The sequence below is a fragment of the Myotis yumanensis genome, unplaced genomic scaffold, assembly GCF_028538775.1.
Source record: "Myotis yumanensis isolate MYYU_CA2020_CCGP unplaced genomic scaffold, mMyoYum1.0.hap1 SCAF_1, whole genome shotgun sequence".
NCBI classification, from domain to species: Eukaryota; Metazoa; Chordata; class Mammalia; order Chiroptera; family Vespertilionidae; genus Myotis; species Myotis yumanensis.
This window is the reverse complement of record NW_027223752.1, coordinates 51,682,526-51,702,658: the sequence shown is the minus strand read 5'-3', so window position 1 is coordinate 51,702,658 and position 20,133 is coordinate 51,682,526. Positions and strand designations below refer to the sequence as shown.

Sequence of the window (20,133 nt, the reverse complement as noted above, 5' to 3'; positions counted from 1 at the left end):
AAGCATTTGTTTCGTTTTGTTTTCAGGCATAATGTTATTCATCCCTTAATTAGAATAGACTCTTCACTGGTATTTTGTCATATTCACAAGGAAAACCAGGGTCAGGATCTGTGTTTTGCTGTAGAACAAGTGAAGAGAAGTATACCCATTTTCAGTGTGGCTTCAATATGTATGATCTGAGTTTAAACTGGCTTTATGTTAGAGCATACCAAACTCGGCCATTCAATCCACTTAGATCACAGTGAATGACAATATTTGTCACTCATCCATTTCTGTGCACATTGCTTACATATCCTTTTATCCACTAATAGTTTCTTAACTTTTGTAAATGCTTGTCTCTTTACTAGGACACAGTAAGTTCTTTATTAATAATTTATAAAATTGCTCCATAGTTACCTTTAATGTTTGCTTAGGCTACTAGGAATGCCCACTAAATTACATAAGCATTTTAGTAAATGAATTTAATGTCTTTAATTTCAGAAGCATTGAGTGCAGAATGGGAAACTGGCAAAATTAGGTTTGCAAAGGCATTTGAAGTCATGCTATAGTGATTCTGATCATCTTTTTTATTTTTTATAAAGAAGACTTTTTAAAAATATATTTTTTTATTAATTTCAGAGAGGAAGGGAAAGGAAGAGATGGAAACATCAGTGATGAGAGAGAATTATTGATTGGCTGCCTCCTGCACACCCCCTACTGGGGATCGAGCCCGCAACCCAGGCATGTGCCCTGACCAGGAATCAAACCAGGAATTGAACCACGATCTCCTGGTTCATTCGTAGGTCGATGCTCAACCACTGAGCAACACCGGCCAGGTTGATCATCTCTTAAGAGAACCAAGATGGAATAAGCATTCTTCTTAATACTAGGCCAAGTTTCCTTTTTTTCGTGTGCTTTGAAATTCACCATGAGTTTTGGTTAAAGTAAGGAGGATAAAAAGTACCCACCTGAACACTGATCTATACATTTATTCAGGCATTTTTCTGTTGACATATATTAAATTAGTCTCCTAGACTAGCCATGGAGAAAGAAGTAGGTATAATCAGTCAGTGGCTAACATTTGAACTGTCTGAAAGTGGACTTGGTTTTATGGGAACTTCAAATGAGACTCTATATATGTATACTTCAGAATATGTATGTATGTAATATATAGGGTGTCTCCAAAAAATGTATACACACTTTAACAGCTGACAACTCACTTAGTTTTCACTCCTTTTCAGGTTTTACTGATTTGAAATAATGAGTGGAGCCAGACTAAGATTTGAACAAAGAAAATGTATCCTAACCCTAGTCGGTTTGGCTCAGTGGATAGAGCGTCGGCCTGCAAACTGAAGGGTCCCTGGTTTGATTCTGGTCAAGGGCACATGCCCAGGTTGCGGGCTCCATCCCCAGTTGGGGATGAGTAGGAGGCAGCTGATCAATGATTCTCTCTCATCATTGATGTTTCTATCTCTCTCTCCCTCTCCCTTTCCTTCTGAAATCAATAAAGATATATTTAAAAAAAGAAAATGTATCCTAAAGTACCACTAGATTTTTTTTTATGGGGATACATAAAAGATAAAGTTTACAGTACAAAACCGGCAATAGTCAACAAATAGAGGTCACACAAATACCAAACAAAATGATTCTTGATGTTTGTGATTCCATTGCTTCACATTATCAGCAATGCCCAGACTAGAATGGTCATTGGTTTGAAAGCAGGCATTGCCCAGCCGGCGTGGCTAAGTGGTTGAGTATCGACCTATGAATCAGGAGGTTACGGTTTGATTCCCAGTCAGGGCACATGCCCAGGTTTCGGACTTGATCCCCAGGAGGGGGCATTCAGGATGCAGCCCATCAATGATTCTCTCTCATCATTGATATTTCTATCTCTCTCTCCTTTCCTCTCTGAAATCAATAAAAATATATTATTAAAAAAACAGGCATTGACAAAAGAATTATTCATTTCTGTGGATTCTTTTAAATTTTGAAAATGAACTGTATATTAATAAACACTGTCACCAATCATTCAAAGTATGTATACATTTTTTGGAACACCCTGTATATCAGAATTAGTGGCCATGATGTACTTTGAAGAAACTGCTAAGAGCCAGAAATTCTAACCACTTCTTAAAAGGCCAGTTAGCTAAACATATTTAATTAGGATTAATTTATTTAGTTGATTTACCACTTAGAATTAACTGTGAGTAAAGGAAGAGATACAAAAGAGATGGAGAAAGGTTTAGAATTGGAGGGTCCTAAGCTGTCAGTGGAAGAGGGAGTGGTAGGCTTCCCAGTTTTACCTTGGGTGACCCTAAATACGGCTCACTAATTCTGAGCTGCTTTGGAGAGCCAGGGGAGAGAGATTGTATTACAGCCTAGTAGTATGTTACTCAGTTCATCTGGAGGCCACCATCCTCTTCCAGGTCATAGGTGGTATCCCTTAGTGTCATTCCGAGGTAAGGACTATTTCATGGCAGACAGCCTGAAGCTGCTGGTAGCAAAGAGGCATTTAGTGGTCAGCTTTGGGAAATCTGATTCCCGGAAAGAGTGGAACATCATAAACTATGTAGAGCGTGTAAGTTTCACCTGTTACACAGTTATATGGAAATAAAGAGCTAAGAAGGGTCTGGCTAAGTAGAATTGAGAGAAAATATTTATAAACAGACTTTAAATATTTACAAAATATTTTAAAAGCAGGTTTTTACTTTGTTATTGTTTTCTTATTTTAAAATTTGTATTTATTGATTTTAGAAAGAGAAACATATAATTTGTTGTTCCACTTATTTATGCATTCATTGATTGCTTCTTGTATGTGCCCTGACCAGGGATCAAACCCACAACCTTGGTGTATTGGGACAATGCTCCCACCACCTGAACCACCTGGTCAGGGACTACTTTATGTTTTTAACCAGGATAGCATGAACTGGCATCTTTAAAAGCCTGGCATTCGATCTAAAAATATTACCAAGTCATCTTTTCAAATATAATGGATAAACTGTATTATAGCAATAATTTCCCTCCCCCACTTGTGTTTTTCAGAAAAAATTTAAATATATACACAAAAATTAGAAGTAAATGATCACCTACCACCTAGATTTGATCATTGTTAAGGTTTTGCCATATTCTATAGATATGGTTTATTTATTAGTTTTGTTGAACACTTTGGACGTTTGAGACATTATGACATTTCTTTCCTAAATACTTTAACATGCATCTCTAAAAACTGAGGACATTTGCTTATATAACCAAAATATCATTATTATACTATACAATCATTTCTTAATATCATCTATTATTTATGTGTAGCAAGATACTTAACCACTTATTTTAGTCTGTTTTTCCCTCACTCTAGTAATCCTTCCTCCCCCAGGGCTTTATTTTTCCTGATCACTTTGCCATGGACCTGATGCCCAGCAGCAGTTGATGAAATTGTTTGAATATTCATATGGTTTTAAATTTGGAAACCTCTAGCCCAGTCAGTGTGGCTCAGTAGTTAAGCATCAACCCATGAACCAAGAGGTCCTGGGTTTGATTCCTAGTCAGGGCACATGCCCGGGTTGTGGCTCGATCCTCAGTAGGGGGCCCTGCAGGAGGCAGCTGGTAGATGTCTCTCATCAAAGTTCCTCTCCCTCTATCTTTCTCCCTTCCTCTCTCTCTAAAAATCAATAAAAACATATGGTATAAATTTAGGAACCTCTAGAATAATAGTTCTCCTCTAAAATTACACACCTACACAAACTTTTCCCCTTTTCCTATTTCATTTTCTCCTTAACAGTTATCACTGTCTCACATACTATCTAATTTATATTGGTTTTGTCTGTCTCCCCCACAAAGGGATGTAAGCTCCATGAGGATAGAGATTTTTGTCTGACTTGTTTGTCGCTGTAACTAGGGCCTCTCTTAGGCCATAGGGCTTCTTATTGCAAATTAGAAAAAAAAAGTCTCCTTTCGAGGAGATTGCAGCCTTACACCAGGGATGTAGCTTAGCTAGCAATGGCTTTCAGGCTCATCCAGCCTCCTCAGCCAGGAGCCCTTATACAAGCCAAAATTGAACAACTGTTATATGACAGTCCTATGTGCATCCATAGTGCTTACAACAGTGCTAGCATGTAGCAGGCACTGAATAAATGTTTGTAGAATGACCAAATAATTCAGAGTGAAGGAGGGAGTGGCTATGAGATGAGAAGGTAGGCAAGAAACTAGATCTATGTATGGTATTAGGGATTTCTAAGGAGTTTGATTTTTTTTTTTTCCCTACTAGCAGTTAGCTGGGAAGTCCCTTTGAATCATAATCTTCTGTATTTTTTAATAAGCAGTGCAAGTAATTCTGTGGTAGGGAAAGGCCAATTTAGTTGAAGTCCAATTTAACAATACTTTTGGACCATGGCCCCAGGGATCTGTCTCCTGCCTTCTTTACCCTTCTCTATTTGGCATTGCTAGGTATGTTGGTTTACCATCTGTCAAGCTCTGTGTGAGGGCCTTTGGGATAAGCTATATATAAAGCAAACATTTTTTTCTTGCAACCTCAAATCCAGACACAATAGGGTAGAATTTTAAAATCAGGTTTGTTGCAGAAAACCCAGGACCTCGGGTCCTTGTGATTGAATAGTGAGGGCTGGAAAAGGTGGGGGAAGTGAGAGTATCTGATAATTATTCTATTTAGGAACTTCCTGTGTGAATTAGTCAAAACCATCTCATTTTTCATCAGTTCCCATCTTCATATCCCAAAACACCAACCTTCACTGTTGTAATTTAGGGTTCTCTGTTTATTTAGGAGGTGACAGCTGGGATCTTGGCATTAAGTGACTGAGCTTTTGTTTCACTTTCATGCTGATTTTTTTTGGCAACCATGGCCACATTTGAGAGTTCACTTTCTCTCTGAAAGGTTTCATTGGCAGTTGTTTTTAAAAAAATATATTTTATTGATTTTTTTACAGAGAGGAAGGGAGAGGGATAGAGAGTTAGAAACATCGATGAGAGAGAAACATCGATCAGCTGCCTCCTGCACACCCCCCACTGGGGATGTGCCTGCAACCAAGGTACATGCCCTTGACCGGAATCAAACCTGAGACCCTTCAGTCTGCAGGCTGACGCTCTATCCACCGAGCCAAACCAGTCAGGGCCATTGGCAGTTTTTTCTTACTGACTTTCTCTTCTGTGATCGGATAAGGATATAGCTTGAAAAAGAAGGAAACTGCAGAGATTTATTGATGGAGTTCCTGCCCCATCCTGCCCTAGACCCAGGACCTGCATGCCTCTGATGAATCACTGCTGTTAGTATTTAGTATTTACTGATCCTTACTACATCCTCGTACTGTGCAAAACATAGAATCTGCCCAAGGGACTTCATAGCTAAATCACCCACTTGACCTATTGGCTTTCTCCCTCCCTCATCTTTGTTGGTGGCTACAGGGAGGAAAATGGGAGATACAAAATTTTAAGCAAGAGGAAATCTAGACTATGTCGCTTTATTGCTGCCTGGGATGTAGCCTGGGAGTTCAGATGCAAGGATTTGATGCTTTGTGCAGCTGCCATAAATCACCTGCTCTTGTTGGAGTGAGGATGAAGTATTTCCACATGGTTGCTCAAGTCTCTCTTTGCCCTGGTGCTCCCTCCCTCTTCTTCATTAATTGCTTAGCAGTTGCTGATGCAATTAAAACGGGATGTGTCTGCAGCCTTGGTGGTTTGCTGTCAGAGCCCTCTCTCTAAAGTCTTCATCTTGTTGCTAGGGATGGGTGAACATTTGATTCTGAAGCAAGAGGAGGGAGGGATCTGCGGCTGCAGTTAAGTGTGTTTTTCTAAAAAGCAGCAGCTTGCAGAGCTAGATTTCTCCTGACACTCTAATCATTTTACTAAGACAAACCCTTGTCCCTTGTGTTGTTCATTATTGGGGCTTATATTTGGCAACACAGTATATAGAAATGAATCCTGCTGAATTGCTCTTGGTGATATAGAAAGTGCTTTTTACTTTTTAAATAACAAGAATAAGATGGAAACAGCAGTCTCAAAATGCAGAAGAGTCAAAACCAAATGTATGTGTTTCCATGGGAAAACAAGAACCTGGAGATGTTAAGAGGACTAGATTGTCGCATTTAGTCTGTTTTGGGTCACTGAGTAGAAAATACACTATACCTGCTATTATGTATATCTCCCTCCTGGCCAGCATTTTCAGCCTCCTTCTGACTTGTTCCTTTTGCTTGTTTGCAGATTTTAAAATGCCGCAAAAAGCTCAGAGGATCAAACCATTGTGTTTCTACTCATTTTCTGGTACAGGAGGGTTGACTCCTTGGCCAGTGCTGCTTGGTAATCATGTGGCAGGTGGGTTGGTGTGTGACATGAATTCTCCATCTGCTAACTTGCAGCCCAGACCACTCTATGTGTTTGCCAAGTTCAAAGAGAAATCACACTTTCTACCACAGTGACAGTCAAAGTTCAGTGTACATGGGAATCACCCGGAGAGCATGTTAAATACAGGTTTCTAGGCTGAACCCCCAGTAAATCTGGGATGAGGTCAATATGTGTTGTTTTTAATCCTCACCCAAGGATATTTTTTTCCATTGATTTTTAGAGAGAGTAGAAGGAAAGGGGAGAGATAGAGAGAGAAACATCGATATGAGAGAGACACACTGATTGGTTGCCTCCTGCATGTGCCCTGACTGGGGTGGGGGATCGAGCTTGCAACCATAGCACATGCACTTGACCAGAATCGAACCCAGGACCCTTCAGTCTGAGGACGGATGCTCTATCCACTGAGCCAAACTGACTAGAGCCATATGCATTTTTAACAAATCCCCAGGAAGTGATGATGTTGCCAATCTGGAGACCACACTTAGAGTAGTAGGTCCAGGGATAATGCCTTGCACATAGTTAAGACTCAGCAGTTGGTGATTCAATTTGATTTTTCAGGAAGTTAGGTCTCTCTTAGGATGTGATAGATTCCAAAGATTTTTATCTGCTCTTACTTTCAAGCAAAGCTAGTCTATTGAAATTATTATCTGAATTTTTAACTTTTAGCCCTCTTCCCCACTCCCACCCCCACCCCCAGATCTCTTATAAGATCAACCATGTTCGTTGCTAGCTCTGTGTCTATTAGGTTGATTGATTCTGATTAAGCAAAGATATAGTTACTTTGAAACTTAAATATTTTATATTTATATATAATTAGACAACTGACCTGATATTATCTACCTGGATAACAGGTTTCATATTTTTTCCTAAGGTCTAGGGCAGTGGTCGGCAAACTGCAGCTCGCGAACCACATGCCGCTCTTTGGCCCCTTGAGTGTGGCTCTTCCACAAAATACCGACTTCTGCGCATGGGCCACGAAGTTTCAATCGCACTGTACATGCGCGCCCGCACGTGATATTTTGTGGAAGAGCCACATTCAAGGGACCAAAGAGCTGCATGTGGCTCGCGAGCCGCAGTTTGCAGACCACTGGTCTAGGGGAAGTGTGTTTCTTTGTGAACTCTAATTTATTAAATTCCTTCACCCACCCTGATTTGGTTAAATCACATTCTGACCTGGCAGTGGGGATGACTATTGTTTCTTCTTATTAATAGATTTTATTTTTTAGAATAGTTTTAGATTTCAGAGAAGTTGAGAAGATAGTATAGAGAATTCCCATATACCAGTATTCTCATAAAATCCAGTTTCCCTATTATTAACATCCCCTACTGTTAGTGTGATACATTTGTTACAATTAATGGACCAGTCAGTATTGGTATTAGTATTAACTAAAGTCTATATCTTATTTAGATTGATTTACTTTTTTCCTGTTCCAGAATCATATCTAGAATACCACATTATATTTAGTTGTGTCTCCTTAGGTTCCTCTTGTCTGTGGCAGTTTCTCAAATTTTCCTTGTTTTGATGATCTTGTCAGTTTTGAGTACTGGTCAGATATTTTGTAGGATGCTCCACTATGGGGATTTGTCTTAGTTTTTCTCATGATAAGATGGCATAATGGGTTATTGGGAAGATAACCACAGAGATAAAGTGCCATTTTTATCACATGATATGCTTAATACATACTACTGACATGATTTATAACTATTGATGTTGGCCTTGATCACCTAACTGAGACAGTGTTTGTCAGGTTCCTCACTTTTGTAAAGTTACCTTTTTTCCCCTCCTCTTTCCATATTGTACTCCGGAGAGAAGTCACCATGCACAGTCTACAGCGTAAAGAGTGGAGAGTTAATTGTGCTATACCTCCTTAAGAGCAGAGTATCTTCATAAATTACTATTTGGAATTTTACATGGGAGATTAGTCTCTCCTCCTCCATTTATTCATTTATCTAGTCATTTATATCAGTACTAGAAGCCCAGTGCATGAAATTCGTGCACGGGAAGGGGGGGGTGTCCCTCAGCCCAGCCTGCACCCTCTCCAATCTGGAGCCCCTCAGAGGATGTCCGACTGCCGGTTTAGGCCCGATCCCACCGGCAGTCAGACATCCCTCTCACAATCCGGGCTCCCAACCGCTCTCCTGCCTGGCTCCCAACTGCTCGCCTGCCTGCCTGCCTGATCACCCCCTAACCACTCCCCTGCCAGCCTGATCGACACCTAACTGCTCTCCTGCCGGCCCAATCGTCCCCAGCTGCCCTCCCCTCCCGGCCTGATCGCTCACAACTGCCCTCCCCTGCTGACCTGGTCACCCCTAACTGCCCTTCCCTCCCGGCCCGGTCCCTCCCAATTGCCCTCCCCTGTAGGCCTGGTCCCTCCCAACTGCCCTCCCCTGCTGACCTGGTCACCCGTAACTGCCCTCCCCTGCTGGCCTGGTCACCCACAACTGCCCTCCCTGCTGGCCATCTTGTGGCTGTGGGTGCGGGTGCCACCATCTTTGAGGGCATGGCAGTCAATTAGCATATTTCCTCCTTATTGGCTGTGGGCGTCGCCATCTTTGGGGGCAGAGCAGTCAGTTAGCATATTCCCTCCTTATTGGCTGTGAGCGCCACCATTTGCGACAGCATGAGGGTCAATTAGCATATTCTCATTTTATTAGATAGGATGGACTCATGGATATATGTTTTATATTTTGGGTTATAATTCAATACTACTTTATTGTGTTATTCAAATTGTTCCAACTTTAGTCATTGGGAGCCCTTTCAGTCAGTTTTTGTATTCCTTTAACATATCACTAGTGTGTTTGTGCGCACGCGCACACACACACACACAGGCACATGCATGAATGTTCGCCCATGCATACATTCTTGTGTGCATGGTTGTTTGAGCACTTTTTCGCATTCTGGCACTGCAAAATGCAGTAGACTCCTCTTGTATAAATATTTCCTGCCCCAGCTCGGGAATCAGCCATTTCTCTCTAAGGAACCCTGATTCCTTTTATTGGAGAACTAGAGGCCCGATGCACGAAAATTCATGCGAGAGTAGGCCTGCCTTCCCCCAGCTGCCGGCATCAGCTTCCCTCCGGCCCTGGCTTCGTCAGGAAGGACGTTCGGAATAATGTCTGGTTTAATTAGCATATTACCCTTTTATTAGTATAGATAGTATTAGAAAACAAGATCTAGCCACTAGGCATGCTTTTTGCTACTGGAGTAAGGCCATTATTTTTTAAACAAACATATTATTACCATTATCTTAATTTTTTTTTATAGTACAGTAGTTCCTCTTTATCTGCAGTTTTACTTTCCATGGTTTCAGTTATCAGCAGTCAACCATGGTCCAAAAACATAAAATTCCCTAAATTAACAATTTATAAGTTAAAATGCATGCCATTCTGAGTAGAGTGATAAAATCTCCATGGTGTATACACTACCTGCCCATTAGTCACTTGGCCGTCTTGGTTATCGGACTGTTATTATATCACAGTGCTTGTGTTCAAGTAACCTTTATTTTAACTTAATGGCCCCAAAGCACAAGAGTAGTGATGCTTGCAATTTGGATATGCAGAAGAGAAGTCATTAAATGCTTACTTTTAAGTAAAAAGGCATGTACTAGTATATATAGGGAAAAACATCATATGTGTAGGATTCAGTACTATCTGCAGCTTCAAGCATCCACTGGGGGTCTTGGAACATTCACCCTACTGGATAAGAGGAAACTACTATATTAGTAAATAGACCAATTTGTTGCTATTAAACTTAAATATAGTTCCTACAGAGGTTGAGACTACATTGTGTACAAGATCTATATTAATCCTTCAAATGCTTATTATTTTAGATAGGCTTATGTAGTTTAAATCAAATTTCTCCCTTTAAGAGATGTTCCTAGTACTGAGTGAGCCTTGACTATTGTGTCTGAGAATGCTGGAACAACTGTAGGCATTGAAGAGCAACAAGACATCAGGGAACCAAGGGAAGACTAGAATGTTCCCTGCTTACACAGTTTTTATTAAAGGAGAAAAGGAGATAATGTCCCAGAACACCAGTGTTTTGAACATTAACACCTAGAGGTTGGCTATGGGAAGAAAACAGAAGGTTGAAGCAGAAATTGCCTAATGATCAAAGAAGGGATTTGACTCCTCAGTATATAGCATTTTACACTTATGAAATTTCTGCATTGTAAATCTTATGGAAACAGAATGGAAGTAATAATCATTGTGGAAGTTCTTTTATTTCCTCTGGGAAGTTGACATCTTTGTTTTCTCCTGATACTGAATTCCCTCTTCTTTTTTAGGGTTTTGTGTGCTATTAATTATATAAATAAACTAGAGGCCCGGTGCATGAATTTGTGCACAGGTGGGGTCTGGCTGGCCCACCCCAATCGGGGCTGATTGGGCTGGGCTGGCGGGGGAGTGGACGCGGGAGGTTGGCCGGCTGGCTCGGCCCCTGATTGGGGTGGGGGGGTGGGGGCGATCGGGGGTGGGGCCAGCCTATGGTAGGGGTCACGGGCAGTTGGCCATCCGTCCCTGCCCCCTGGTCAAACTCCCAGTCAAGGGGACAATTTGCATATTAGCCTTGTATTATATAGGAAGAGATCCTGGGCAGTATGGCTGTGTGTAGGACTGTGTGTTTACAAAAAGAAGTTTTTGAAATTTTCGCAAGGTGAACTTAATGATATAGTCACTCGAACTTTGCCAATATTTGGAACTTTTAATCTACATTCCAGCCAATCAAGCTGGCTTTACTCAACTGAAAAGATATAAATATGAAAAGAATTACTTGATATAATTGAGAAATTATTAAAATTAGAGACAAATCAGGATTAGGCACCTTAAGAAATCAAAACCCTTGGTTTGGCTTCTTTTAGGTTTAATTTTATTTATATCAGAACTTGCATATGTAAATATGGTTTTTGTTATTAATAACTACTGTTTATTCAGTGCCTGCTTGCTGCCAATTTCATGAAGCTTTCTTTAAATATTAACACTGACTTGAGGCTAGCTTAAATGTATTATAAATCTGATACAGACTTCTATAGTCATGTGCTTCTCAGTTTCTATGTCAATTAAGAATTCATCAATTTCTTCTAAAAATTAAAAGAGTCCGTACACATCATTGTCAAAATTATATTCAACAATGGGGCCTAGAATTTTTTTAATTTGGCTAAACTATATTTCTTGTCTGAAAAGCAAGAATAAACTTGCAGTGTCTTGAAAAATGTACTTCCCATACACCATCTATGAAGCTACTGGAAAATGTACTTCACAAAATAAGGGTGTAAAACTGGAAAGAGGTAAACGTGAGAGGAAACAGGAAATCCAATAAACAAGAAAGACTAGGGCAGTGGTCAGCAAACTGCGGCTCACGAGCCACATGCGGCTCTTTGGCCCCTTGAGTGTGGCCACGAAGTTTCAATCGCAGTGTACGTGTGCGCCCGCACGTGGTATTTTGGGTATTTTGTGGAAGAGCCACACTCAAGGGGCCACAGTTTGCCTACCACTGGACGAGGGCATTTCTTAGAATAGTGGAGATTTCAGATAACAGTTTACCAGCACTGAGGGGTCAGCCAGTCCACATTGGAGAAGATGCGAAGTCTCCAAAAGAGACTTCTTTAGGAAGGTGTACTAGAATACTTGATGGTCTAAATATCTTGAGAGAAAATTCATACAGTTGACAAAGATTTTCTGGGGTGAAATGTTGATGAATATGTAGAAAATCTAAGCAAATGAATAAAAAAGATAATAGTTACAGAAAAAGCAAAGAGTTGTGCAGGAAAGAAAAAAGCATCATGGTTTACTGTATGACTCAAGTGTAAATAAGGCTTACATAGTCATTGTAATGTATACTGAATATTGAACTAATCAAAATTACAGTCATTATATAGGGTAGTTAAGGAGATAGAAAGGAAGTATGTGTATGATGAATACTAAAGGAGAAAATATATCTAAATCATCTTTCAAAGTAGTAAATCAATAAGTAGCAACACAAGCAGTCTTTTAGAAACATGGAGCTCAGTTCCAAAATAATCGGTTAAAAGATGTGCAAGTGGTTTGCCTGGAGGGAGTAGAAGTGGGACAACAACAGGGGCAAGGGCTTCTGTTTTTCTTAACAAACTTTGTAGACCTCTAACTCTTTCAGCTCACTTTGATTTTTAAAAATAACTGTGTACCTAGGAGGAAAATGTTAAAGGAAAAAAACACACACGCTTAGTTTAAAACACAATTATTCTCTAACCAAATTTTACTGTGGTAAGAATCTTAGTTCAGTGCATATATCTGTGTTTCAAATTTCTGTTTTATCAGTTAATATGCTTTGGCTGCCCATATCAGAAACCCTATTTTTAAATGGCTTAACCCTACTAGACCGCTGTACCAATTTTTCGGTAATTTCCGAATCTGCCGCTATACCGCTGTACCTAATTTTCGGTACTTTGCCTAGACTTATTTTCTACAATGTCTCCAAGTTCCATCTTATTCTAACCACTTGTTTGCATGTAACTAACATTTTTCTATATCGTGTTGGTTTTTTCTCTTTAATGCTCAGGAGCCCAGGTATAGGGGACAGTTAGGTTCAGGACCTCAGGTCTAATATGGTTAATAAGGAATTTCAGAGCTAGGTCAGGTTTGGGGGGTTTTGTTCGTTTTGGATAATGTGATGACTGCAGCTTTGTAAGCATTTCATCCAAATAGCACCACATGAGGATGAGGTTAAGAAGGGAAACCTGCTTTATTTCCTAGGAGCAAGAAGCCTTTTCCAGAAGCTCGAAGCAGACTTTGGTCATCACATCTCTTTGACCATATTGGGTCATAAGCCCTTTTTAAAACAAGTCACTGACAAAGGGAATGGGATTTCTGTGATTGTCTTTGATTGATCGTCGCAGGTGAAATGTACGTGAGGTGTCAATCACAATATCTTCTACCCCAGTCATTACCTAGTAAGTGCTTACTGAGAACCCACTGTTCTTTCAAGAAGCTTTACTGCTTAAAGGAAAAAAGAAAATAAGTGGATAAAACAACTGATCATCAATATGGGCAGTTCCACAGGTACCCAGTAAATATTTATTGAGTGAATTAAGTAAATGTAAGTAAAACTTTTTGACATAGATATGTGGTTTAGGAGTTCTAAATTAGGGAAAAATACATGAAGTTTAGATTAGACCAGGAAGCTTCTTGAAGAAAAAAGACTTGAACTACTGTTTACTCATTAGCTAGTCACAGTGCTGTCCTACTAGAATAAATATACTTTTGTCCAGTGGTGTGCTGGTAAATGTTTAACGAGCCTGGAGGGGAGGGTACAGGGCTTATCTGTAGTGTTTACCAATTTCCATGGCATAAATAATCTTACCCTGGCCAATTTCAGTATATCAAGATGGAATCAACTGCCTTGCACATCACTGCTTCTTTCTAACAGCATTTTTTTTAAAATGTATTTTTTTAATTGATTTTAGAGAGGTGGAGAGAGGGAGAAAGATAGAAACATCAGTGATGAGAGAGAATCAAGGGCACAAATTCGTGCACCTTGAAAGGAACTGTAGGCCACAAGGCTGTGGTGGGCACAGGGGCGGGTCTCAGCCCATCCTCTGTTCCCACCGCCGGGCCCCTCCCGCTGTGGCCCCTGGTCCCCTGTCTGCTGGCAGCCCCACTCCTGCTGCTCCCATGTGCTGATGGCATTGGCCCCACTCGCACCCACTGATGGCGCAGAGCGATTGGGGCTGGCGTCAGCAGCAAATGCAAGCGGGGCCAGCACCGTCAGTGGGTGCGAGCCGCAGCTGCTGCCCTGATCGCCCCTCAGGAGCAGGGGGAGGTGGAGAAGCCCTCAGGGGCGATTGGGGCCAGCAGCCACCGCTTGCTGATGGCGCCTAGTGATTGGAACTGGCGCTGGGTGCTGGCAGCAAGAGCGAGTGGGGCCGGCGCCCGCAGTGGGTGCGAGTGCCAGGCAGGATCATGGCGTGTGGAAGCAAAGAATTTTCAGTAACCACCAGAGGCTCGCCCCAATGACAGCGACCGGTGCCCTGCCTTGGTCTGGCACCCCCGCTCACCTGCTCCACCATCCTGCTGCGGCCAATGCCTGCCATATTCCGTGCTCTGCCACCTTCTGCCGACACCCCCCATGTTCTGTGTGTGCCCCCTGTTGGTTAGTGCACATCATAGCAACCAGTTGTTTGGTTGTTCTGTCATTCTATTTGTATATTTGCCTTTTATTTCCATAGGATTGATTTCAGGGAGGGAGGGAGAGGAGAGAGAGATAGAAAGAAATATCAATGATGAGAGATAATCATTGATTGGCTGCCTCCTGCATGTGCCTTGACCAGGACTCAAACCATGATATCTCTCTCTCTCTCTCTCTCTTTTTTCTCTTTTTAAAAATATTTTTTTATTGATTTCAGAGAGGAGGGGAGAGGGAAAGAGATAGAAACATCAGTGATGAGAGAGAATCATTGATCGGCTGCCCCGACACTGGGGATTGAGCCCACAACCTGGGCATGTGCCCTTAACTGGAATCGATCTGGGACTCTTCAGTCCTCTATCCACTGAGCCAAACCAGCTAGCGCGAACCATGATCTCTTAGTTCATATGCTCAACCACTGAGCCACATCCACCAGGCTCTAGCAGCATTTTTAATATTTAGAATTAACCTACTAAAACCACATATTGGTAAAGGAAACATTTAGCTTTCTTAGCCTTGTAAATGATCAAGAATAAAATCTAGATTACCAATATAAGGTAGGTAGTTTTAGTGTTTTGGACAGTGGTGTGTTGGAGAATTATAATTTTAAGGTAGTATTAAGTACTGGTCTTTGTAGATTTTGGGAAATGAAAAGGCCTTGCTGTTAGTTTTTAGGTGCTAGATGAAATGTTACTAATTCAGTATTTATGGAGCACCAACTGTGTGCTGTGCGCTATAAAAACAAAAATAAATAAGACCAGAATCTCAAGGGCCTCCCCCAGTGTGTTGGGAAGACAATTATCAACAGATAACTTTCATTGGAAGAAGAGTATTAAGGGCTCTTGAGTTTTAAAGTGCTATGAGAACACAAGGAGAGGACAGCTAAATTTGGGGACATTATGGAAGGGCATACTTGAATTAAATCTTGAAAGGAAATATGGCATTTCCATCAGAGACAAAGGAAAGGGATCATCTCAGGCAGTAGGAACAACATGTCCCTAAATGCTGAGGGATGAAAAATCTGACATTTTGTATGCTTTTACTTAGATTTGCAGGTAAAGTTCAGGATGGGTAGACTATAGAGAAGAGAAAGAAAAATAAGCCAAGGTCAGATTGCAAAAGGCCTTAAATTATAATAAGTTTGGATTTCATTATTAAATATGAAACTCCTTACTATAAATAAGATTTTAATTTGTAAGTTTCTGTTTCTCTATCTCTTTATCTAAACTGGGTGTTTATAATTTTTTACAATTATGTTAATTTGGTGGGAGAGTTGCTTTGCCATTTTAATTTGTGCCTTTCTAATTGTTAGTGTGGTTGAATATTTAAAAATATATTGATATTTGTATTTTTTCTATATATTGCTTGTTCATATACTTTACTCAATTTTTTTTTTTAAATATATTTTATTGATTTTTTACAGAGAGGAAGGGAGAGAGATAGAGAGTTAGAAACATCGATGAGAGAGAAACATCGATCAGCTGCCTCCTGCACATCTCCCACTGGGGATGTGCCCGCAACCCAGGTACATGCCATTGACCGGAATCGAACCCGGGACCCCTCAGTCCGCAGGCCGATGCTCTATCCACTGAGCCAAACCGGTTTCGGCTACTTTACTCAATTTTATATGGAATCTTTTATTTTTCTGAATTATTTATATAAAATATAGACATGAATCTTTCATTTTAGGGTGGTTTTTCTTTTAGGACTGTAATTCTAGCCTTTGTAGTGGATGGATTGGAAAAAGGAGAGACTATTTTCAGTTTAGCCAATTGCAAGATCTTGCAATAACCTATAGCCATAGACGAGAGATGATGTGGAGCTGAATGTGGCAATGGGAAAGGAAGAAGGCAGATTAGAGATCAATGACTTCATAATGGATCTTAGATAAATTCCCATACTAAGGCCTTTTAATTTAGTGCTCTTTCTTATATACATCCTTGTCTCCTTTACTTTCCTTTATTTTAATTCTATGAAAGAAAAATGAGAATTTTATACAGCAGTGTCTATAGTAAGGTTAAAATGAACTAAGGACCTCACTCAAGAATCTTACATATGAATGTTTTTTATCTGCTCTCAGAGTATGAATAACTCCTAAGTGAAGCATGAATGCAAAGGGAAGAAACATAAAGAAAAAGAATGATAGTTTTTACTAAATAAAATTTAAAAATTCTTTTTATCTAAAAAGATTATAAGCATCCCCAAAGAATCCTGCTTCACTGCAGTCCTCTCAAGCAATATCTGTCCTTTCTCTCACGTTCATTGTACCACTGAACATAAAAGTGGGGTTGGTATCCTTTTTCTTTCTTGCCACTTGCAAATCATTGTCTCTCCTTTTTCTCTAAAACCTCCCAGGATTATGGCTTGTTATGTCTGTTTCAGTCATCTTTAGATTCTTCATCATTCTTTAATGTGTATGTTTACTTCATTTACATTTAATGTAATTTCTGGTGAGATTCATGCCTACCATTTTGCTATTTATTTTCTATGTCGTGTCTTTTTTGTTCCTCTACAGCAGTCTTTGTTAAATAGATAGGTTCTAGTGTACCAGTTTAATCCCCTTGTAGTTTCCTATAATATTTTTAGTTATTTTCTTAGTAGTACACTACTAAGATTACACTAACATCCTATCCAATAAAGAGGGAATGTGCAAACTGACCGTCACACTGTCACAAAGATGGTAGCCCCCATAGCCACAAGATGGCGGCACCCAGTCCCCTCAGCCCCACTGGAGTCCCCCAGTCCTTTCAGCCCTGCCGGAGCCTCCATAGGCGCACAGGCAAGCCTCGGATGGTGGCTGCTCAGCTACCCAGGGCTGCCCGAGGCTCAGGTAACCAGGGCCGGCTGAGGTTTGCACTGCTGGCAGTGGCAGCAGCAGAGGTGTGATGGGGGCATCGCCTTCCCCTGATCAAAGGGTCGCCTCCAGCCCCTGAGGGCTCCGGGGCAGGCCGGGCTGAGGGACCCCCCCCTCCAGTGCATGAATTTTCATGCACCGGGCCTCTAGTCTTAATTTATAACAATCTAGTGTGGGTTAATACCAATTTCATTTCAATAATATGCAAAATCTTTGTTCTCTGTTCCCTCCTCTCTCTCCTTTGTGTTATTATTATCATACAAATGACATATTTAAACATTATGTGCCCTTCAACACAGATTATAATTATTGCTTTATGCAGGTATCTTTTTAATTAGATAAGAGAAACAAAAAGGTACAAACAAAAAATTTACATCATGTTTTGTATTTATCTACTGTGGTAGACAGAATAATGACCCCCTGGAAAATCTGTGTCTCAATACCTGGAACCTGTGAATATATTACCTTAAACAGCAAAAAAAAAAGACTTTATAGGTATGATTAAGTTAAGGATTTTGAAATAGAGGTTAGCCTGATGTAACCTCTGTTAAATGTAATCACAGGTGGGCCCAATGTAATCACAGGGTTTTTATAGGAAAGAAGCAGGAAAGTAATGGGGAGAGTTTTAAAGATACTATACTGTTGACTTGAAAGATGGAGGAAGGAACTATGAAACAAGGAATGCAAGTGTAGCCTCTAAAAGCTGGAAAAGGCAAGAAAATGGATTTTCCCCCTAAAACTTCTACAAAGAAATGCAGCCCTGCCCACTTCTTGATTTTTAGCCCAGTGAACTATTTCAGCCTTCCAGCCTCCAGAACTGTATAAATTGTATTGTTTTAAGCCTCTAAATTTGTGTTAATATGTTGCAACATCAGTAAGAAACCAATAAAACAAGAAGTTAGCTTTATTAGTTCATTATTTCTTCCTGTGGATTCAAGTTACTGTCTAAACCAGCCGTGGGCAAACTACGGCCCTCAGGCCGGATCCGGCCCGTTTGAAATGAATAAAACTAAAAAAAAAAAGACCGTACCCTTTTATGTAATGATGTTTACTTTGAATTTATATTAGTTCACACAAACACTCCATCCATGCTTTTGTTCCGGCCCTCCGGTCCAGTTTTAAGAACCCATTGTGGCCCTCAAGTCAAAAAGTTCGCCCACCCCTGGTCTAAACTATCCTTTCATCCTGAAGAATTCCACTTAGTAGCCCTAGCTGGTTTGGCTCAGTGGATAGAGCCTCGGCCTGCCCCCCTGAAGGGTCCCAGTTCACTTCTGGTCAAGGGCACATGCCTGGGTTGCAGGCTCAATTCCCAGTAGGGAGCATGCAAGAGGCAGCCGATCAATGATTCTCTCTCATCATTGATGTTTCTATCTCTCTCTCCCTCCCTGAAAAAAAAAAATATATATACATATATATATATATATATATATATATATATATGAATTTTATTTAGTGTATCTATAGGGCAGGTCTGCTAGCATTGACTTGTCTCCATTTTTGTTTATCTGGGAATATCTTCATTTCTCCTGGTTTTTGAAGAATAGTTTTGCTGGGTGTAAAATATAACACTCAACCAGGCAGTTGACAGCTGTGTTTTAGCCTTCACTTTCTGCTTGTACAGAGCCTCAAGGTCAACCAGAATTGAGACTTAGAGCCTTCTCAGGCCTTTCCTGAGGATGTGTTCAGCTCTCGGCATGCACACAGCCTTTTGTATACTTGTGACCTTCTAGATCCCCAGGAACACATCAGAGCTTTTCAAAGCCCCTGTGGATATCTCCTGCCTTAGCTTTACTTTTTAAGCTTTTTTGCTAATTTATTATTTGCCCCAACTGTTATCCACTGACTCATGCAACCACTGAGTTAAATGCACACTTGCCTGTATCTTCAACCAATGCTCCCATCCCCAGGGGAAAGGCTTTTCACACTGGGCAAGCTCTAAGTCTGATTAGATAGACAACCTTGCATGTTGGGGGTCTCCCAGGAAACCATTAGAAAGGTCAAATAATGACAGTTTGGGGGGAATGAAGCTTTGAAGGCACCCCAGCCCTCTTACCCCCTCGGGTGGTTGTCAGGCTGATGTTTTTCATTGTGATTGTAAACTGTTGATTTTCAGAATGGGATGGGATTATGTTGTTCTTGAATACAAGCAAGAGCTTCCATCCATTCTACACAGATCTTCCCATTTATCTTTACCCACATGTACCCATTTACCTGTGTCTTTGCCCATGAGCTGCTTGTGTACGTATGCAGAGCTAATCTTTCCTCTTATACATAAGATCTCTTCCTCTTGTTTACTCAAGGACCTCACTTCAGCATTTCTCCTTTTTTCCTATTGCATAATTACTGTTTCTGTATATAAGATCATTCCCATCAACATCAAACATGCACTAAATATCTTTAATTTTTTTTTAAAAGAGCCCTCTTTTGATCCCACATCCTCATTTAGGAAGTACCCTATATGTCTGCTCCCTTTAGTAAAACTTCTCAAAGAGCAGTCCATTTTCCAGTTATACTGTAGACCCAATTATAGTCTACACAGCCATTTCCATTCCTCTCTTCGCTTTCTCTCCTAAGCCAATCTTAAACTGGTTTTGCCCTCTGCCATTCTACAGAAACTGCCCTTGTTAAAGTCACCAATGACCTCTTCATGGGTAAATCCAACGGTTAATTCTTAATATTTTTTTGAAGTAGTAGCTTTCTTAAGATATAATTCACATGGCATAAAATTCACCTTTTGAAAGTATAAAATTCAGAAGATTTTAGTATATTCACAGTTTTGCATCACTACTGT

The 20,133-nt window shown here is 40.5% G+C and overlaps 1 protein-coding gene across 4 annotated transcripts in view; it reads left to right on the top strand.

Annotated features, from left to right (window-relative positions):
• Positions 1-20,133, top strand: part of ZNF609 (zinc finger protein 609) — a 224,117-nt gene that overhangs the window by 104,552 nt on the left and 99,432 nt on the right. The window contains exon 1 of one of the 4 annotated variants that reach the window (XM_070420982.1): positions 6,249-6,300. The exons of the other annotated variants lie outside the window; for them this stretch is intronic. Within the exon in view, the coding sequence (XP_070277083.1) occupies positions 6,292-6,300 (9 nt within the window). The 5' untranslated portion in view covers positions 6,249-6,291. Of the gene's footprint in view, positions 1-6,248; positions 6,301-20,133 lie in introns of those variants that run through there. 4 annotated transcript variants of the gene reach the window in all.